At 30.6% G+C, this 23,429-nt stretch overlaps 2 protein-coding genes across 2 annotated transcripts; both read right to left on the bottom strand.

Moving 5' to 3' along the window:
• Positions 1 to 426: 426 nt before the first annotated feature.
• Positions 427 to 7,286, bottom strand: LOC115695801 (probable tetraacyldisaccharide 4'-kinase, mitochondrial). Its single transcript, XM_030622885.2, has 8 exons — positions 7,030 to 7,286; positions 6,573 to 6,696; positions 2,689 to 2,916; positions 2,325 to 2,474; positions 2,009 to 2,218; positions 1,852 to 1,911; positions 1,669 to 1,749; positions 427 to 850 (listed from the first exon to the last, which is right to left on the bottom strand). The coding sequence occupies exons 1-8, from the start codon at positions 7,200 to 7,202 to the stop codon at positions 686 to 688; spliced, it is 1,191 nt and encodes a 396-aa protein (XP_030478745.1). The 5' UTR covers positions 7,203 to 7,286; the 3' UTR covers positions 427 to 685.
• Positions 7,287 to 18,771: 11,485 nt separating this feature from the next.
• On the bottom strand, positions 18,772 to 19,518 carry LOC115695065 (uncharacterized mitochondrial protein AtMg00310-like). Its single transcript, XM_030622160.1, has one exon. The coding sequence runs from the start codon at positions 19,516 to 19,518 to the stop codon at positions 18,772 to 18,774; it is 747 nt and encodes a 248-aa protein (XP_030478020.1).
• Positions 19,519 to 23,429: the final 3,911 nt, after the last annotated feature.

Here is a 23,429-nt window from a genome sequence, read left to right as displayed (position 1 = left end):
GTTGAGGGGAACGACACTTTTTTTTTTCCGTAAGTGAGGGGAACATTTTTTTTCCTACATTGTATAACATGTTAAAAATTGATAGAAATTTATATTTTAATATTAAATGTAGTATAAAGTAAAAAAAAAATGACAATAAAAATATTTGGTTCAATAATTAAGACACTAAGTACAAGTCTTATTAGTAGAGGTTCAAAAAGTAAAATTTAAATACTAAAGTAAATATGCTTTTATTGGAATTAGAACTCATGACCTTCACTATATGCACAAAATAGCTTTTTTATTATACCAAAACTTGTATTATGTTTATTAATATTACTTCTATTTAGAAATATATATTGTAACTAGCTAAAATGCATATACATTTTTTTCTCAATTTTTTTTAAGGGGACGACTACCCCACCTCGCCTCTATGTGGGTCCGCCCTTGTCCATAAGGATTTGCTATTCTTGTAATAGCAATATTAAGTTTCCGGTTAATGTAGTTCTTTTTTTACATTCATCTGTATTTCTTCTATTTTTTTTCCAAGTCAAATGCAGTAGTGCTCAATTATCTGTATGCTAATTTTACTTTGATAAAATCAGCAATCAAAGTTGATACTACACATTAATTTTAGAAGCAAAAAAATCATTAGGCTAAACTAATGAAGCATTGAGTGCGCTTACTTTCAAGTGAGGGATGTATACTATTTACATTCTCTACCTGGTATATCTATTAGCATCTCCTTCAAAAGTTCCTTGAAGCCATCTTCAGTAATTCCCTTGCGAGATATGATTTGCAACTGAGAACAAAGTACCAAAACTTCAAAAGGATTCAGGTGCTTTAGAATATCTGGGTCTCTATCATAATCCTGAGAACAAGAAAAGACCCAAAGAAAAACAGGAATGAGAGGCAGCAGAAATTAAGGAATAATTTGTACACTAAGTCAATTAAAATATATAGCATCAGCATAATAAGTAACTAGTACCTTAAATGTGCAGAAGCATCATATTATATATAGAAAGCAAACATTTAACTACAATTAAATAAGACAGTGAGTTTTATATCTCCTACTGAATTAACAAAAATATAAAATTTGGCTAGTAGAGTGTACGAATTTGCATTTTTTTTCCTGGTAAAGTTGCCTTTACTAGTTACTATAAACAGTTACTTGTTTCTGACACTTGAAATAAATCTCCTTCGTAAGAGTATTGATTAAAATATATCTATAATGCAAATTTAACTAAAGTACAAGCTACCCCAAACCAGTGTATTTGAAAGTCAGTAATTACAAGATAACATATTACTAGGATATTATTTATACAGCATAAAGTCTATTTGTATACCAAGTAATAATTACATCTGAATTTTTATTTTCATATTTGAAAAAAGAGCTAATAATTAAACAAAAGAATAAAAATGTATAATGATTAACTATTTAAACAAAGTAATTATTTTTAACTACAATAATTATTTGCAATTACACAAAGTAATTGCAACACATTATGTCTGGTTTTTTGAATTGAGAATTAGAGTGTAATTGAAACACATCAATTACCACCAATTACATAATTACTTTGTAATTACCTAATTAAACAAACACTACAAATTTAATAATTACACTGAATTACATTAAAGTCAATATACAGTGTGGTTTTCCAAACACACCTTATATTGTCATATTCTAACCTTTTCTGTAACTACAACGATGGGCTTGGAACAAAATTTCTTCTCCAACTCTTCAAGTCTCTCTCTCACAATCTTGATATCCTGGATTAGGAAAGCCAAATAAAGTGAGCATGTATGAAGTTTATCAGCATTAACAAGTGATTAATAGACTTATGTAAGCTTGAAAAAAAGACGATATCGTACGGTGAGCTGAAACATGTGATGGTCGCTGAATTCAAGTTGATCAACATAAACTGCTCCCAACTGCAGCAAGTTATTAAATTCATCTAGTTAAGAGCACAAATAAAAGCGGGGAAGAAAATGGAAAATTATTAAATCACAAACTTGGAAGGACAAATACCTTCTTGATGCCCTGCACAAATGCATTTGCAGAACCAATGGCAGAGACACATAATACGATGGTGTTACACAATGTTTCCAAAGGTTTATTTGAGTTGAAATTTCTCACATCAGAAAAATGAGAAGGAGCCATTGTAGTGAAGAAAATGGGTAGAGATTCCTTTACATCTCGTACCATTAACTCAATGTCTTTGAGTTTTTTCTCCGAAAGCTGTGATTTTACCAATTTTACAAGTTTCGTATTACTAAATGAAAAACTTGCATAAATCTTCATTGATGGCAGAAATAAAGCAATTAATAATTTACTTTTCGTATACCAAGTCTGCATGATGGATGACAACAACATCTGCACGTTTAAGTGCAATCAAAGGTTCTCGTAAGGGTCCGAGAGGAAGTAAATGGCAATTTCCCCACAGCGTTACTCCATTAACCATTACAATCTCAATATTCCTTCGCAAGCTCCAATGCTATCTTCCATATAACATAAGAAATAAATTTCAACACAGCATGATCTATAAATTCGAACAAACCTCTTTTCTTTCATGAAATCATCAAATTGCATAAAATAGAATTTAACGAAAATCAAATGCAACTGAGTTTTAAAAAAACTCATATCACCTATATACATGTTAAGAATTAGGATTGTTGTACCCCCAGAATGTTGTTGAGAAAAGTACATACCTGCATTCCATCATCTAAAATGGCAACACCAATTTCTTCGGATCCAAAATGACTTGGTCCTTTTGCACCAACCCAAAGTCTTTCAGAGACTGTACTGGGATCAACATAACCATATTTTTCAAAGAAAGAAGAAGCAGTGGCTGCCCTATTTGCACCAACTCCAATACGCACAGGTCTTCCTAAAAGATGTCTTTGGAGCATTTTAGTTTCATCCCCACCAGCATAACCCTGAATAATAAATATTTATAGACAATTAGCCCATTAGACTTGAGTTAACCTAATTTTAGGCCTTTAAATAATCTAAGTGACTCTACTTTTTGTCAGACTTTCAGAAATATCCTAGATTAGGCATTCCTAAACTATGTGATAGACCTCCATTGACTTATATGCTAGGAAGAATAGGAAGTGTACGGGTGGTGGGGATGCAGCAGAGAATAATTCTGCTGTGTAGTAATTCTGTTATGGGGGTTTTGTTTGGGTAAAGCTGAGGTGCACAGCAGGCCTCTTGAGGTTTAGCTATAGATAAGGATTGTTTTTCTTTGTAAGCTTTTGTCTAGCATTTTATGAGAGTTGTAACTCTTTGACAGGAGGGACCAGGCTCTCGAATACCTGGGGTTATAATAAATACAGATTGCATTTTCATCTACTATTGCTCCTTTTATTTCTCTTGCTGCTGAAATTAATTTTGACAGGAAAATTCCTATCAAATTGGTATCAGAGCACTCACTTTTGATGGGACCCAAGAAGGATTCAGCGATAGAAGTTTTGGAAGATGTAGAGAATGGTGAATAGAATTATATGTTGTATTCCATAAAATAGTATATATTTAAATACAAAGTTAGGAGTACTAATCATAAAAAAGAAAACTACTAAATACAAATTACTCTAATTTTTACAACTAATATACTCCCCCTCATGCTGGAGCATAGATGTTAATAATGCCCAGCGTGTTACAAAGATAATCAACCCGCACCTCATTCAAAGCCTTTGTAAAAATATCTCCTATCTGTTCTCCGGTCTTCACATATCCTGTGGAGATCAAACCTTGTTGAATTTTCTCAATAACGAAATGACAATCAATCTCAATGTGCTTAGTTCGCTCGTGGAATACGGGATTTGAAGCAATATGAAGATCAGATTATCACACCACAATTTTGCTAGAATAGAAGTCTTAAACCCGAATTCTGTCCATATTACCTTACACATAAATTGTGTCATAGCCCTATATTTTGAGTCAGCACTGGATATAAACACAACATTTTGTTTCTTACTCTTCCAAGAAATCAGACTGCCCCAACAAATACACAATATCCTGAAGTGGATCATCTGTCTACCTTGGAGCCTGCCCAATCTGCATTAAACAAACACGCAATCCAGGTATGTCTATGATCTTTGTAAACTATATCTCGTCCTGGTGCTCCTTTCAAGTAACATAAAATTTGCTCTACTGCCGCCCAATGATGAATTGCTGGAGAAGACATAAACTGACTAATGACACTAACTGGGAATGCAATATCTGGACAAGTCACAGTTAGATAATTCAACTTTCCAACCAATCTGCGATATTTTGGGAAGAAGATTTCTAGTTCGCACGGATCAAAAGAGTTTGAAATATTTACCGGGGCAATGTTTAGTTTCGATGGAACATCTGAAATGGCTCACTAAAATTCTGGGGTATGACTTTGAAATTCAATATAAGTCGGGCTTGGAAAATAGAGATGTTGATGCTCTTTTGCGTGTTCATGGTGAGGTCTCTCTTGCTGCCATCTTTGTCCCAAGTGTGTTGTCTATCCCTGACTTGCAAGCTCGTAATGCAGCGAATCCAACGCTCTCTAAAGTCCTGAAAGAACTCGCAAATAACCATGATGGTGGGGGGTTTTCGCTAGTGCAAGGATGTCTCAAGTTTCGTGGTAGGCTGGTGTTACCTGCTGTGTCACCTTTTATTCCCTTGCTCTTAAGGGAATATTACAGCAACAATATTGGGGGACATTCAGGGGTTTTTAAGACATTTCATCGGCTGGTTGCAGAGTTTTATTGCGCAGAATGTACAAGAACGTTCAGAAGTTCGTAGTTGAGTGCTCCATTTGTCAACAAAACAAATATTTGGCTCAATCTCCTGCCAGCCTTTTACAAGCGCTGCCTATTAATATTTGGTGTTACCAAATAGCAAGTTTGTCATCACTCATCTTTCGGCATGACAACATTTCGTTCTTTGTACAATCGTAATCCCCCCCCCCTACTTCGAATTGAACAAGCTAGCACCAAGGCATTCGCTGTAGAACAAGCGCTCCAGGACCGTGATACTATTTTGAGTTTGTTGAAACAAAATTTGTTCTGAGCTCAACAACAAATGAAGACATGGTTTATGTCAAGCTCCGGCCTTACCGCAAGCGTCGTGATGTTCAATATTAAGTTGGGGACATGGTTTATGTTAAGCTCCAGCCTTACCGCCAGCATACTGTTGCTAAACGTCCTAATGAGAAGTTGTCTCCCCGAAATTGTGGTCTGTTTCAGGTGCTAGCTCACATTAGAACAATCGCATATTGGCTTCAGCTGCCTTCCGAAGCAACCATCCATCTCGTGTTCCATGTTTCCTTACTGCGTACTGCTTTAGGTCCCAACCAACAAGCCTCCCCTCTGCCTCCGGGGCTTACAGCTAACCTGGAGTGGATGTTGGAACCTGAGACTGTGCTTGGAATATGCCGTAAAACTCACAAGACCAGCCCCCAAGCTTTGATCAAATGGCAGAATTTACTGGAGTTAGAGGCAACTTGGGAAGATTTCTCTGTCATATACCTTCCTTTCACCTTGAGGATAAGTTGAAACTTCAAGTCGAGCGGTAGTGATAGACCTCCATTGACTTATGTCTATGCTAGGAAGACTAGGAAGTATAATGGTGGGGATGAATAATTCTGCTGTGTAGTAATTCTTTTATAGGGGTTTTGTTTGGGTAGAGCTGAGCAGTAGGCCTCTTCAGGTTTAGCTATAAATAAGGATTGTTATTTTTTGTAAGTTTTTGTCTAGCATTTTATGAGGGTTGTAACTTTTTGAGATAAGACCATCTCGAATGAAAAATGTAAAAATAGTGTTATATTTGACACAAAAAGTAGTTTTGTGGTTGATTTACATTAAATTTTAGTATTAATACACTAAAATTTAATATTTAATTAATGTTTTTATTAAAAAAAAATAAAAATTAATAACTTTATTATCAATTTTATTATTATTTTAATATGTAAAACAATAAAAAAATAATATAAACATTTCATAATTTAGTGATTTAGTTAAAAATATTAATAAAATAATGCAAATGGCATAAATATAAATAAAAAAATAGTGTATTAATTGTGATGTAAATTTTACATTATAGCAAATGTTGTGTCAAATTTGACACAAAATTTGCTATGTGTCAAATTTACATCACTTTTTGACACACTATTAAAGCACATTTTTTTATAAATGAGCTATATTTTAATTTTTCAACACTTATTTGATGGAGATGTTGTAAAGATGTTGAAAGGGACTCGAATATGGATTGCATTTTCATCTTCTATTGCTCCTTTATTTCTCTTGCTGCTGAATATTAATTTTGACAGGAAAATTCCTATCACTATGCTTTTGTTTCTTTCCCAGATTATTGCCCCTGAACATTAGAATTTCACATTATATTGTCTTAGAATTTGCTTTTCTTTGGCGCCAGATTCTTAAACCCTACAACTTTCATTAGAGTAGTGAGTTTCAATATAATTATTTGTTAAAGTGAGACAAAAAGATAGTTCGATACAGATTTTTCTTTCTTTTTTTCTAACAAAGTTCGATACAGAATTAACTACGGATTGTAGCAAATAAAAAAAGAAATAAAACAGAGAAATTAAGAATAGTACCCTACTAAGAATGAGAGGTGAAATTCCAGAATCGGCTAGCCAAAACGCAAGAAACTCCACCATGGGTGTCTTCCCATTACCTCCCCATGTCAAATTCCCAACACTAATTAACGGAACTGCCAACCTTGAAATCGAAAGAAAAACAAAACAGTCAGGACCAAAGTTAAAATAATAATACTAATAGGAAAGAAAGAAAGAAAAATGCATTAAGGATTCTTCTAAATCGAACGAAAAATTAAGCTACATCCAACAAACATTAGAGCACAATGTTTAGCGAAAGCATATAACATTCCAAACTTTTCTTTATAAAGCTAAAATTAGAGCATACTGCTTAGTGCGTACGGAAGAAGTGTTCGGTATGTAATAAGAGTTAACACGACACTCCAAGTTTTCTTTCTCTTCTCTTTTGTTTTCTGAGGATCCAAACAAAAAGAAAGGGGAGTGGAAAGGATCGTACCGATTGCGATGAATGAGGCCAGACTGGTAGAGAGAGCAGCGAAGAGAAAGAGCAACGCTGTAGAGAGCGGATGCGAATGAGAGCACAGGGACCAACGTACGATGTAGAGGAGAAAGCTTAGTGAGGTCCTTACAGTACGCGATCTCGTTCACTGCCTTCCTCAGTTTCTCCATTGACGATGAATGAACGAGATGAGACGGAGGACGAAAGGGCAGTACAATTTTCTTTTATTTTTTTTCTCATCAATATTTATGGGGACTTACTTATACCTAAACCTTTTATTTATGTTGTACATTTTAAGATAAATTTAGTCTAAAAGATAAATTATATTTAGTCTTTTATTAGTGCTCTAATATAAAAAGTGTAAATTAATTATAAAAGCTAATAATATATTATTTATTTATTTTTATTTTTTTTTGAATAAAAGTAAACTTTTATTAACCGGCAAAATCAACCAGTACAATATTACGCAATTCAGGACTTAACTGATAATCTTGAAAAGTACGACCTGGGTAAAAATAAGAGCTACGCGCCAAACAATGGGCGGCTTTGTTCACAGATCGTTCAACAAACTGAATAGCAACATGACTCAAAGAAGATAAAACAATTCTGCAATCATTAACCAGCAACCCAAACTCAGACGGCATATGCAACTCACTTGGATAGCCTGAACACAGACCAGCCTATTGTTGGAAATTATTTTACCAGGATCTTAGATCTACTCACAAGTATGTTTATTAACATCCTAAATAAGAACTTTCTAAAACGATAAATTAAACCCATATAAAGTTTAAGAAACCTTACATTGGGTGCAGCGGAATAATATGACTCCTTGGATTCGGATATCTAGCCCTTGATTCCTTTCTGTAGCAGAGCATTATCAATATCTGAACCTGGATCTCTTTCTCTGAATCTTTGATGCTGAAACTCCTTTGCTGATGATCTTTCTTCACGATCTTCCTCACTATGATTGAGGTATCACTTGATGTGTGTGGGCACTACTCTAATCACTAAGGTAGTTCGAAATTCAAAGGAAGAGAAAGAAGAAGTGGTAGCTAAAGATAGGGAGAGAGAGAGAGGCTCAGTTTTTTCTGAATCAGAAGAAGTAGAAATTTAAGTGTAAATTTCCTGAAGCCTTCACTATCTATTTATAGCATTCCACTAGGGTTATGTTTGAATTATTTGGCATTAAAATAATGAAAAAATCAGTTTAAATTTCCTACAAAAGTGGCTGGCCCTATACAAGTGGATTTGGGCCTCACTTTTTGCAATTTTGCAGTTTTATCTTTTCTGCATCTGATTTTCTCAAAAACGCCAATTTTCTAATTCAGCCATTTAAATGCCAATTCTAACTATTTAATAACTATAAATAATTATTAAATAATATTGTCATTTATCATATTTATTAATTGAACCATACAAAGTATCATAATTAACAAATATGCCCCTAAAACTCTTTCTTTACAATTTCGCCCTTACTTAGTGAAAAATTCACAAATAGACATAGTCTAATTTGAGAATTATAATTGATTAATCAAAACCAATTACATGAGTCTTACAAGCAATATTATCTCAACTAGTGGGGGGACCATGGGTCTATATAACCGAGCTTCCAATAAGTAGATCAAGAATTTAGCACTAAAATTCACTAACTTATTAATTCTTCGTTGAATCCACGCATAGAACTTAGAATTGCACTCTCAGTATATAGAATGCTCTATATGTTCCACCATATAGACACATCATTAGTTATCCATTGTTATAATCCTAATGTGATCAATGATCCTCTATATGAATGATCTACACTGTAAAGGGATTAAATTACCGTTACACCCTACAATGTATTTTATCCTTAAAACACTTGACCCCGTATAAATGATATTTCAGCTTATGTGAAATGAGTACTCCACCATTTATGTTCGTTTGGTCAAGCTCGAAGGAGATCATCCTTTACTTACTATTCGCCAGATAGAAGCTATAGATTCCATGTTTATGCTAGCGCTCCCACTCAATTGCACTACCGTGTTCCCAAAATGTACGTATCACCCTGACCTAAAAGTAGGCTTAACTAACAAATCAAAGAACACGAATAGCCTCTCGAGATTGAGCCTAATCATATCAGGATTAAGATCATTTGATCTAGGATCAACTAGGCGATATTGACTTGAATAGATTTTACGGTAAGTTTAATTAAATCTAAGTCAAAGTTCAATATCGGTCCCTTCCGATGCATACTCCATGCATCCAACCTGAGCTTTACTTTAACCAATGCTCTGGAAAGAACATAGCACTTCTCCAAATGCAAGTAAACTCTGTTGTAGATTATCATATCAGTAAAACCCTATGTCTGATAAATCTAGGAAACTTTATTCACATAGTCATGTTTACTTTCCAATGTGTTGACGACACAATAAACAGGATCAAGTATGTGAAAAGGGTTTCAGATGAATCTATATATTATGTACATATAATCATGAAATAAATCATGTGAACCATGCAACATTAAATGTTATTTCTGATCTATATTAATAAGTAAATCTGATTATATTGAAATGAGTTTTATTTAGGGCATAAAACCCAACAAACTCCCACTTGCACTAATATAAAACAAAAAGTGCGTTTCAATTAATCTCAACACCTTGATATACAAATCAAGTGTAGTAGTAGTTTACTACTCCTCGTAATAGGATCTGAAAGGTTGAATTAAACACAACCTTTTCTCCACCATTACTCTTCCTTTAATCACAAAATCATTGATAATGTGAAATTCCTCTCTATATGTCTACTCTCTTGGGATACTGGATTCTATACCTTTGGCAACTACTTTTGGTTAATCAGGAAATTAACACTAGTAGTTTAAGGCAATTTGGAATGGTGCCAAAGATGTATAGAACTTTCCTTAGACTGAATAAGTACCTTTCACGGACTTTAACATTCGGTCTCTCTGGTAGACCTAGAGACTTCAGATAGGTTTTTACACTTCTCCAAAATCACTATTCCACCCCCAGAGTAACCACCATCTTATCAGAAATATTTACTAGCACATAGGCAAATTTCGAAAATCTGATATGGTGTAGTCTAAGAGTTTTAAACACACCCTTATAGACTAACATATAGTTCCTCTTCTTAATCTTAAGATTTACTTGATTGTCTTCCAATGTTCTTCTCTTGGATTAATCTGATACCTACTCATTACTCCCACTCAACAGCAGGTGTCTGGTCTAAGGCATACAAAAGCATATTTAAGACCTCTCACTGTTGATATAAGAAATTCTTTCATGGCTTTATCTTCTGGAAAAGTAAAGACTTTTCCTTAGATAAATAAAATCTATGCCTAAGAAGTTGTGAAGCTTCTATAGATTGCCATTAGAAAGAAAATGCTTCAGCATCTTACTAAAGTAAGTTGCTTGCATTAGAGTAAGTAATTACCAGGTATACCACAAGCCATAGGTTTAGATAAACTCAAACCTATAATACTAGGAACAGGAAGTTTGTTAAGTCCATAGAATAGACTTATTAACTAAAATTTCCTTTTATGTCCTTGTAATAGAAAACTTTAGGTTATTCCATGTGAATGGATTAAACCATAGTTCTATTGGCTTTCTTCTTAGTTTCTTATCTTGACAATCCATTACTTGTTTAAACTCACAATGGATTTTAATCACTAGTGTCTCCCAAGTCATAAGAAGGTGAGTTCCTAGAAACTCTCCCACTACGACAAGGTACCGTGAATTATGTCGAAGAAAACTAAATGGTATTGATCTCTTCGGTTGTGACAAGACAACAGAGGCAGTGGGATCATCATATGTTATATAAGATGATAGAACACTTTTGGAATCAAGAAAAAAAATATCTCCTTTATTTGCTACTTGTTTTCAGACTTAGTCATTATCTTAGAAAAGTAGTATTTGTTTGAACAAACACTTTCTTATCTATTGACATTGGGATGGTCCACCCCTAATCACTTAGAATAGCTAACAAACCATGGTTAATGGTTCTAGCTTTTCTTAAGATTTTGATTAGGTCATCCATGAATCTAGTAATGATTTACATTAAGTATACAACCATTACATCATTCTGAAATTGTATTACCATAGAAGGAATTAGGCAACGACTAGTAACTAATTATCAACATGCAACTCGAAATTTCTGGGGAGGTAAGTTTGGATATAATTCAAAAATCAATTTAATGATCTTTGAACTGCATATCTACTAACTATTTCTCCACCCCTATCAGTTCGCAAGATCTTTAACCACTTACCTTAATGGCTTTACCCATTGCTAGAAATTAATGAAATTTTTCAAACATCTCAAATTTCTTTGCTAAAAGGTATAATCTAGAGTTATCGTTTTAAGAATACAACGAAAAACTCATATCCACCCCTGAATGTACATCCATCTGCGAATGAGATGAACTACTTTCAATGGATATAGGCATATTAACTCTTTGCAGAGATTGATCATGTCAAATTCACTATGAACAAGATACAAATGCCATAGATTAAAAGAAAAACATGTGGTAGTGTCTTTTGATGACTTAGGTTTAGTTACATCAAAGAATTCTTAGAATAGTCCAAGTGGATCCTGGTCACAGAATACCTAACTCATATTCCATACAGTTTTAATCCATTAATAGAAGATGGATATTAAACACTTGAGAAAGTGTAACTGTATTGTATTCTGGAATTAGAAATATAAGAAAATTTCTGTTTGGATTCTAAAATTAAAGTCAAAGACTTAAATTCAACCAAATATAATGAGTAATTCTTTCTTAGACCACCACTACTAATACAAACTCTAAGTCAGATTTGCCCATACAAGTAGGAGATTTCTAAGATTGAGGATTTATATCAATTGGGAATAGAATTTCGGGATTATAATCATATGCGTCATTTAATTTCTTAAGAGAAAATATAATGACATGAAATGATTTATAGACCATTCATCCAATGATATATTATGGAGCTAATTCGAAATGAATAAGCTAAGAGGAATTAGGATAATTTCGTTTATAAATAAGAATCCAACGATGCTTCGATTAGCGAAAGACAAAGTAATCTTATTTATGTAATCTTCTTGTTTCATATTGTAAAAATACTAGTCTAAGGTGTCATCAATTGATGAACAGTTAGATGTCGCATATACAATACTTATCTTTCGAGATCTTACACTATTATGTATGTCTAATGGTGAAAATCCATTAGGGATTTATCTCATTAGAAAAACAAACATGTTAGACCAACAATGAAGATTCGAAATTAAACTACAACTTAATAACAGAAAATAACATGGTTCAATATAAATTCATACACAATTTAGAAATTATAAACATATAGCAAGTAGGAATGACTAGTGAAAATACTAAAACATACAATCCTAAATAATTTCCAAGGTTTTCAACAAACTGATACAGTGTCCCGGTAGGCGAGAGTCAAAGCATCATTTATTGAATAGAGTTGTCAGCTCATCTAAAATAGAAACCATTCTAGCAACCTTTTATTCGATCAAAATAAGAATCCAACGTTGTCCCGGTAGGCGAGAGTCAAGGTTATTCTCATTTTATGAGCTTCCACCATTGTTTCATGTTTTTTGAGTTTATCTCTAAGTAGTCACCGTAGGGGAGAGTCTAATAGAGACGAAAACTTACAAAACACTTATCAAATGAAATCTTACGATGTTAAATGCGTTCAACGAATAACCATCCATAGGGGGACGAAGTCTAGCGTCTCGAGGGTATATTGAAAACATTTAACTTTTGTAAGACCAACAATGGAGATCGAATATCTTAATAATAATCAAGCTCATTATTTAAAGTGAGTTGTATTTTCTTTGATTCTCTTTATTTAATTTATTTATTTTAAATATATATTTATTTAAAATTTCCAATTTAGAATGAAAAATTCTAAATATAAATTTTAATTTAATATTTATAAATTTTACTTAGATGAATTATTTCCATCTTAGTAATAATTTCCAATAAATATTTAGAAAAATATTCAATTTAAGTTGTTACAAAATTAATATAAACTAATTTACAACTCAAATTTAATTTTCTATAAATATATACTGCATTTCGAAAAATTAAAGTATTTAAGAATACAATTTTCGAAAATGCATGTTAAAATAAAAAATTAATCCTGGAAAAATTATTCTAATTTAATGTTGGCCCAAAATTAATTAATAAAATTAATTTACAACAAAAAATATAATTTTCCTATTTAATTAAATATATAAGAAAAATTTCAAATATTTAAGTATGATGATGAAAATCAACTTAAATATTAATTTTCTATTTAATTAAATACACTAGAAAAAATACTTCAAGCAAAAATATCATCTATCTAGATTTTCCTTTGACTAATTAATTCAATTTCTAATAATATACTTTAATTCAATTTATTTTAAATTAATCAATAAATGAAAAAATCATTGATTTAAGTTGATCCAAGAATTAATTAAAATAATTAATTAATTTACAACTTAATCTATTTTTCAAGATAAAATTCGAAATTCTAGCATTTAAGAAATGCAATTTCGAAAATTGATTAATAAAATAAAGAAAAAAATATATTTTGAAAATTATTTAAATTTAGTTGAAAAAATAAATTTCAACTAAAAATAATTTTCTATTTAATTAAATGTCATGAAAAAGAAATATTTAAGTATGATGATGAAAATCAACTTAGATATTCAATTTTAAATTAATTAAATGTATTAAATTCAAGAAATAAATAATTAAGTGTAGAGAAGGCTTAATTATTAATCTCTAGTTTAATACTAGGAAAAATATACTTAAAATAAATTGTACCAAAATTAATTATTTAAATTATTAATTTCACAATGTATAATATTTTCCTATTTAATATTAGAAATAATAAGTAGTCTAGAAATAACTATCTAGAAAATATCTTATTTGACTAAGTATCTTTTCCACAAAATTTGAAAAAATATCTAATTTAAGTTGTATTAGAAAAAATCTAGAACTTAAATATTTTTCAAATTTAAATTTAATTAAATATCAAAAATTAAGTTGTAACCACTTAATTTGAAAATATTCCATTTTAAGTTAATATTCGAAAAGATATTAACTTAAAAAATATCTAAAGAATCTTAATAACCAATGCCTAAAATTCCTCAACTTAATTTTGAAATTTTGAATTCAAAAGATATTCAGATTTAAGTTGGTTAGTTGAAGATAACTAAATATCAACTTAAATAGGAATATTTAATGAAAAATTTAAATTAAGTTCCAGAAAGAATCTAGATGGTTATAATTCTATATTTAATTAAATACAAGAAAATACATATAGTTTAGCTTAGAATATAAAATTCTTTAAACTATGATTTTCTAAATTAATTTCAAAATAAATGAAATTAATTATGTTGCTAATCAATTTTATTAGGTTAAACTAGTGTAATTAACCTAGTACAGTCATTCAAATCAGGCAAATGGGCCTTCACAATTGGGGTGGTTTGTGTGAGGGGGTGCTAGGTTCAGTATGTCGTACCCACTTCTATGGCTCCCAACTCTCACACAAGGCCCAAAAGAGAGGAATTTAATCTTAATAAGAACAACTGTTATTAATTGAATAGGCCCAAAAACTAAATGAGCCTAAATAAATTCTATCAATAACTATGATAATTTATTTTAGCAACATTAACCTATATGCATCTATAATAAAATTAAACACATAGGCTCACACAGGCACACTTTGGATGGGTCCTATCATGTTGCTAGGTCATACACAGATGAAAGAAGATTGTAAATATACCTGTTACAAATTATTATCTTGACCAAGGGAGCCATCAGATCATTAGATCTGGCAAAAGGTAACCATGGCTATTTGCAATCAAGTAATAATAGGTTTTAAAAACTTACATACAAGCTAAAACCACATACTCCTGCAACAAGGTTACCTGGATAGTTGGATGTAGGATTTATTTAATTTTAAATTAAATATTTAATTTTAAATTAAATATTTAATTTCGAAAATAATTAATTAAATAAAAAAAAATCGAAAATTTTAAAAGAATTTGAAAAAATTCAAAAATTAAAAAAATTAAATTTAAAATTAAACCTACAATTTTGAAAAATTAGGTTTCAACCAACCTAAATATCATTTCAAAAATTTGCTAACTACTTTTAAAAATTAAATGTTATTTTAAAAATAAAAATTAAATAAAAATTAGAAAAGATAAATGAAATATCTTTTCAGATTTTAAATTTAATTTAAATAAATAAAATAACAAAATTTAAAAGTTAGCAAAATATCTTACATCTATTTAAAATTACATGATTATAAATATCTTATTTTAAATTTAAATAAGGTCAAAATATCTAAAAAGATTTTAAAAAAAAAAATCTTAAAAGATAAGATATAATTAAAAATATCTTAAAAGATAAGATATTTTAAAAAATATCTGAAAAGATTTTATAAATATCTTATAAAATCTGACCTTAAATTTAAAAAAAAGATATAATCAAATTTAAAAATAAGATAGATTTTTAAGCAAGAAGATAGATACTAATTCTATTCAAATTCAAATTACACTAATATCTTGAATTAAATTTAAAAAAAAATTAAATTAATTCAAAATGATAATTAGAATTGAATTAGGAATAGTAATAGTATATATACAAAACCATACAAAAAATTGGAAGTTAATTCGATGAAAAAGTATGAAAAATTGAAGAAAAAAGAAAAAATTCGAAACTGTACGGACAGTTCTGCGATCATGATAAAATATCAAGTATGCCGATTTTGTCAAATCTTCAAAAAATCATAACTAATTCAAATAAAATCCAAATTGAGTTCTGTAAAAGGCTAACTTGCTTAATTTTTTCCATACTATCCAATCAAAATAATTCCAGAAACGAAATCATAATTATTTTTCACAAAAATTTCACAAACATCAATCAATCATCAAATAACACTCAATACAACATGATACCATCCAAAGAACATACAAACAATCGTTTTAAAGTCCAAATTTCTTGCAAGTAAATCAATTACCATGGCTCTGAGGCCAGTTGTTGGAAATTATTTTACCAGGGGCTTAGATCTACTCACAAGTATGTTTATTAACATCCTAAATAAGAACTTTCTAAAACGATAAATTAAACCCATATAAAGTTTAAGAAACCTTACATTGGGTGCAGTGGAATAATATGACTCCTTCCGTTCAGATATCTAGCCCTTGATTCCTTTCTGTAGCAGAGCATTATCAATATCTGAACCTGGATCTCTTTCTCTGAATCTTTGATGCTGAAACTCCTTTGCTGATGATCTTTCTTCACGATCTTCCTCACTATGATTGAGGTATCACTTGATATGTGTGGGCACTACTCTAATCACTAAGGTAGTTCAAAATTCAAAGGAAGAGAAAGAAGAAGTGGTAGCTAAAGATAGGGAGAGAGAGAGGCTCAGTTTTTTCTGAATCAGAAGAAGTAGAAATTTAAGTGTAAATTTCCTGAAGCCTTCACTATCTATTTATAGCATTCCACTAGGGTTATGTTTGAATTATTTGGCATTAAAATAATGAAAAAATCAGTTTAAATTTCCTACAAAAGTGGCTGGCCCTATACAAGTGGATTTGGGCCTCACTTTTTGCAATTTTGCAGTTTTATCTTTTCTGCATCTGATTTTCTCAAAAACGCCAATTTTCTAATTCAGCCATTTAAATGCCAATTCTAACTATTTAATAACTATAAATAATTATTAAATAATATTGTCATTTATCATATTTATTAATTGAACCATACAAAGTATCATAATTAACAAATATGCCCCTAAAACTCTTTCTTTACAATTTCGCCCTTACTTAGTGAAAAATTCACAAATAGACATAGTCTAATTTGAGAATTATAATTGATTAATCAAAACCAATTACATGAGTCTTACAAGCAATATTATCTCAACTAGTGGGGGGACCATGGGTCTATATAACCGAGCTTCCAATAAGTAGATCAAGAATTTAGCACTAAAATTCACTAACTTATTAATTCTTCGTTGAATCCACGCATAGAACTTAGAATTGCACTCTCAGTATATAGAATGCTCTATATGTTCCACCATATAGACACATCATTAGTTATCCATTGTTATAATCCTAATGTGATCAATGATCCTCTATATGAATGATCTACACTGTAAAGGGATTAAATTACCGTTACACCCTACAATGTATTTTATCCTTAAAACACTTGACCCCGTATAAATGATATTTCAGCTTATGTGAAATGAGTACTCCACCATTTATGTTCGTTTGGTCAAGCTCGAAGGAGATCATCCTTTGCTTACTATTCGCCAGATAGAAGCTATAGATTCCATGTTTATGCTAGCGCTCCCACTCAATTGCACTACCGTGTTCCCAAAATGTACGTATCACCCTGACCTAAAAGTAGGCTTAACTAACAAATCAAAGAACACGAATAGCCTCTCGAGATTGAGCCTAATCATATCAGGATTAAGATCATTTGATCTAGGATCAACTAGGCGATATTGACTTGAATAGATTTTACGGTAAGTTTAATTAAATCTAAGTCAAAGTTCAATATCGGTCCCTTCCGATGCATACTCCATGCATCCAACCTGAGCTTTACTTTAACCAATGCTCTGGAAAGAACATGGCACTTCTCCAAATGCAAGTAAACTCTGTTGTAGATTATCATATCAGTAAAACCCTATGTCTGATAAATCTAGGAAACTTTATTCACATAGTCATGTTTACTTTCCAATGTGTTGACGACACAATAAACAGGATCAAGTATGTGAAAAGGGTTTCAGATGAATCTATATATTATGTACATATAATCATGAAATAAATCATGTGAACCATGCAACATTAAATGTTAATTCTGATCTATATTAATAAGTAAATCTGATTATATTGAAATGAGTTTTATTTAGGGCATAAAACCCAACACCTATCAACTTCCAGTAGAACATTTTGTCAATTATGATGCTGGATCAAGCTTAAGGCCTCCTTGATCCCGATGATTTCGGCAATCTCTGGCCTAACAATTTCCTCTTTGCTAATAATGAAGGCCTCGAGAACTTGACCAGCATGGTTATGGGCTAAGCAACCCATCCAAAAATGGCTAACATCATTAAATAGAGCACCGTCAACATTGACCTTGATTTGATCAGAAACTAGTGTAGTCCAAAGCACACGCGAAGACAGTCTTATCGAACTGTTAGACAACGAACTTGTCGTCCGTGACTGTGCAAAACGAAATTGATCAAGGAATGATCTTGCCAACAAAACCACTGATGCAGCAGTAGGATATTTTTGCTTCCAAACAACCTCATTACGGGCCTTCCAGATACTCCATGCAACCATCGCCGCTTCCTCCAATGCTTGAGAACTGATCCTTGCCGAAAGAGCTTGAAACCAAGAGCCAAAACTATCACCTGACCAACTACAAATACTAACCAAAGATCTATTCCAACAGGCTCGAGCAAAAGAGCAACCCACTAAAGCATGAAAAGTAGATTCCTCAGCCTCATGGCATACTGGACAAATGGGATTAATAACCACATGACGCTTGAGAAGTTGCAAACAAGTTGGGAGGATACCCGAAGCTGCTCTCCAAATAAAGTTACTAACCTTTGGGGGAATCTTTACTGTCCACATTTTCCTCCAAAAACTAGTGTTGTCATCGCCCACCCAATCATATTTGAGATTTTCCAAGAAACGATACGCACTTTTTACGGTAAATAGACCACTATTCTCGAACCTCTAAGACCAGCAATCACTATGATTGTTTGAGCTCAGCTGTATAGATGTAATAAGAGCCCTGTCTCGAGCAGAGAACAAGTCATTTATGATTTCCATGTCCCACACCTTATCATCCAATCGAAAGAGACTGTGAACTGTTTTGTCTTGTGACCCAGGGTGGTCCGAATACACATACGGATCTACAGGGCAAGGTAACCAAGGGTCATGTAAAATTGAGATCGTAAAACCATCTCCCACCATCCTTCGAGCACCCGCCCGAACAATAGACTGCGCCTCATGCACACTCCGCCAAACAAAGTTGGGATTATTACCCAATCTAGCATCCAAAAACGTTCTATTTGGATAGTAACGAGCCTTAAACACCTTTCCAATCAGAGAAGATTCATTTGTAAGGAGCTGCCACCCTTGCTTTCCTAGTAGAGATAAATTAAAATCATGAAGGCTTCGGAAGCCCAGTCCACCCGCATGTTTGTGTCTACACATACGCCCCCAGCTCATCCAACTAATACTCCTTGTAGTCGAAGAGCCTGTTTTCCACCAGAATTTAGCCATAATACCTTCTAAAGCCTTACAAGTTTCCACCAGAAGCAGAAAGACACTCATTGCATAGCTAGGAATAGCCTGTGCAACCGTTTTGAGAAGGACCTCCTTCCCTGCTCGAGAGAGTAAACGACCTCCCCACCCTTGAATACGCTTTTGTAATTTGTCCTTAAGAAAACCTAAAATGGCAGTCTTATTTCGGCCCATAATATTCGGCAGACCCAGATAGTGTTGGATTTTGTGCCCTAAATAAAAGCTTGCTAAATAGAGATAAATGATAGAGCGCTCATTTTAGTGATCATATTAGTTCACTATAATATCATTTATAGGTGGCAAGTGTTTTAAGGATAAAATACATTGAAAGGGTGTAACGGTAATTTTATCTCTATGCAATGTAAATCATCTATAGATGATCATTGATTATTGGGATTATAACAATGGATAATTAATAGCGTATCTATATCGTGGAACATATAGAGCGTTCTATATGACTGAGAGTGCAATTCTAAGTTCTATGCGTGGATTCAACAAGGAATTAATAAGTTAGTGGATTTACTTGGTAAATTCTTAATCTGCTTATTGGAAGCTCGGTTATATAGGCCCATGGTCCCCATATAAGAATATTTTTTATTTAAGGAAATATATTTCTATTTAAAGAAATAAATTTCTATTTAAGGAAATAAATAAATAATTGATTTTCTGATAAATGAATATTTTATATTCATTGAATCTGGACAAAATCAATTATGTAATATTCTATATATGGTCAGATTTCTATATTCATTACCTGATTTGATTTCCTGAATTAATTGTGAAAATATTCTGACAATTAATGTGGCGCAGATACTGATGGAGTATCTCACCTATAAATATAGGGTCTCGGTCCCCGAGCTCCTCACTCATTCTGTTCATAACAACAAATTCCATCTAAAGAGAGTTGAGAGAGCGAGGAAGCCCAATTACCCACATCAATCGATTTCTTTTACAGATCAAGCTTATGTGGGACTAAAGCTCAAAAATCAATGGCTGGAGGTATTTCGATCCTTAAGTTATATAGTGTATATATTTGTTTAATTCTGCATTTTATATACACATACATATATTTTATATTATACAAATAAATGTCTAACAGTTGGTATCAGAGCGGATTATATATCTCTGCCTTGATTTATTTTGAGTTTTATATATATACATACATTTACAGGGTTCTTCATTTATAATATAAATTATATATATTTTATATATATACTTTCATATTATATAATCTTGATTATATATATACATTCATACTCAATTCTTTTTTATACATATATATATTCATATTCATCTTCATATATATATATATACATATATATATTTATATCCATATACATCTTCATATATAATATATATACGTATATGATCGGTTCTTAATTTATATATATTATATATATATTCATATAATTCCGATCATATATATACATTTAATTCAATCTACGTATATACAAAATATATATTCATATTTTAATTTTGTTTATATATATTATATATACGGAAGTATTGTTGTATATATATACGTATATATATTTTATATATACTTTTATTGTATAAAATTGTATGTAATACTCTCTTCCATACATTAATGATGATTTTATGCAGTATATATTGTATACGAGTATATATATACATGAAAGTTTTATGCTTCGGTCCGTATTTTTTCCGTTTTCATTTTTGGTATTTATTTTGAATTCTATATGCATTACTATATTCATAAGATATTATAGATCGATTTTGTGCATCAAAATAATTTTAATACCTTAAAATCTGAAAACTTTATTGGAAAAATCCATGTTTTCGATGCTTGAAATCAATATAGATCTCTTAATTTTTTCATTTAGATCATTTTGGAATTGATTTCATGATTTTTGGAAGTTTAAGGAAAATTTATTATGTCGTTTTTCAGGGCAGATTGTTCAAAAAAAAAAAAAAAGGAAAATTAAGAAAAATTTAAGAAAATTCCAAAATTTTATAATTTTGATTTATTTTTGGAATTTTATTTTATTTCCTTATTTTGTTTATTTAGTCAATTAAATTACATTTGTTTAAACTTTCCATTCTTATTTAATATATTATATGTTATTTAGTAATAAATTATTATGGAAAGTTTTTAATTTGGTAAATTAATTACATGCTTTATTTTTACATGTAATTACAATAATTGTGATATTTTAAGAATGTGAATATTTAATTATTCTACAATTAAGTGCGCAATTATTATATTTATTTACCAATTAAGTAATTTATTGATTAAATTAATTGATAATCTGTCATTAAGTATATATATTTTTTAATTTTGCATTTAATTCATTTCATATAATAATTGTACTAATTTATATATTTACCTTATTTATACAAATTAATTATTAGTGTAAATATTTAAGATATTATATGGTCATAAATGCATAATTAATTATATATTATGGAATTAAGCATTTAATTATTATCATACAATAATTGTATAAGTTTGTATTCATTTGGCAAATTTATTTTTCAATACAATTAATTTTGATTTGTATGATTTAAATGCTATACATAAATTCTTTTTATAGTGCTAGATATATTTAGAAATATTCAAACATTAAGATAGGTTGAATATTTTATATAGCACATTAAGTTTCATAAAACTTCATAAAATTATTCATAAAATATTCATAAAACATTCCTAAAATGAATAAAATGTAAGTAATTTTGTGGTTTGACATAAGAAAACATGAATTTGGGACAAATGCTCATATCTAGAACGGTTTTTAATGATCTTCGGACGACCACACTAGGAGCACTAATCTCGGTGATTGTCTATTATCTTAATAACGAAATTACTTTTAGATAGAGCCTAATACCTAATGTCAAAGTGAAAATATAATTTTATATAATTAGGAAGTAGCCACAACATCTTTAATTATATAAAATTATATATTAATTAAGATTCACCTTAATGGACATAACTTGTAATTAATTATATAGACGTACTAATTTTACCCCACAGGGATTTTATTATATTTGTATAATTAATTAGGATAATATGTTAAATTAAATTCTCTTAATTTACCCCACAGGGAGTTATGGGGATTTAATTTAATAGTGTTATCACAAATTTAATAAAGATAGATAATAAACCTTCATTTTCCTAAACTAATTGTTTAATTAAATCTATCATAAAGTTCATCTAATTTTATTAATTTAAAATTTAGCCCATAGGCAATTTTGGATTTAGTAAAATTTTAATCTTCAGTTAATACTTTGGTGTCTAGTGAACCACATAATTTTAAATAATTAGGGAGTAGCCACAGCATCCTTAATTATATAAAATTATATATATTAAGTGGATTAAGATCACATAATGGACATGAATTATGAGAACATAATAATCTTACCCTACAGGGATTTAATTATATTTACATAATTAATATGTTAAATTAAATTCTCTTAATTTATCCCACAGGGAATTATGTAGATTTAATTTAATAAGTTTATCATAAAGTATAAAAACATTTATAAAAAATTAAGTGTTTCATACCTTTCATTGAGATAGAAATATTAAACTTAAAGTTTTTCATAAATTGTGTAAATCTATCATAATCTACATCTAAATCTAATCTTATTAAATTAAAAATCTAGCCCACAGGCAATTTTTGTTTAATAAGATTTCATATTTAAGCATGTTTATTCATTGGTAAAAACATGATTCATTTAAACCTCAAAACTATATATGTAATTTTATTACATAACTATTCATAAATTTTTTCTATACGAGTAGAAATTTCCAAAATTTATTCTGATAACTTCATCTAAAAGGTACAATTTTTACTGTATAATTAAGAAAAATAAATCACACTTTATTGTCACCAATAAATTTTAATTTATTGTGTATGAATTCATTCTAATATAGTTAATGTGATTATTAACACATAGTGGATTATTTTAGATTGTTATTCCACATTCATAATTTCTTGCAAGGTTTACAAATAAACCTAAGAAAGTCAGTAACTGTGAGCAAATCTTATCCACAGACAAGATAAGTTATCACATTTAGAAGTTTAAGGAACACGCAATATAGTAGTGACTTTGTTTTAAAATTG

This window comes from Cannabis sativa, chromosome 6 (genome assembly GCF_029168945.1).
Source record: "Cannabis sativa cultivar Pink pepper isolate KNU-18-1 chromosome 6, ASM2916894v1, whole genome shotgun sequence".
Lineage (NCBI taxonomy): Eukaryota > Viridiplantae > Streptophyta > Magnoliopsida > Rosales > Cannabaceae > Cannabis > Cannabis sativa.
Note: the sequence above shows the minus strand (reverse complement) of the source record. Positions and strands in the feature narration are given on the sequence as shown.

Coding starts and splice junctions, on each gene's coding strand:
- LOC115695801 (XM_030622885.2), bottom strand. CDS start 7,202: ATGGAGAAACTGAGGAAGGCAGTGAACGAGATCGCGTACTGTAAGGAC. Junction 2,917..6,572: donor CACCTCTCATTCTTAGTAGG/GTACTATTCTTA, acceptor TTTATTATTCAG/GGTTATGCTGGTGGGGATGA. Junction 1,912..2,008: donor TTGTGCAGGGCATCAAGAAG/GTATTTGTCCTT, acceptor AACTTGCTGCAG/TTGGGAGCAGTTTATGTTGA.
- LOC115695065 (XM_030622160.1), bottom strand. CDS start 19,518: ATGGGCCGAAATAAGACTGCCATTTTAGGTTTTCTTAAGGACAAATTA.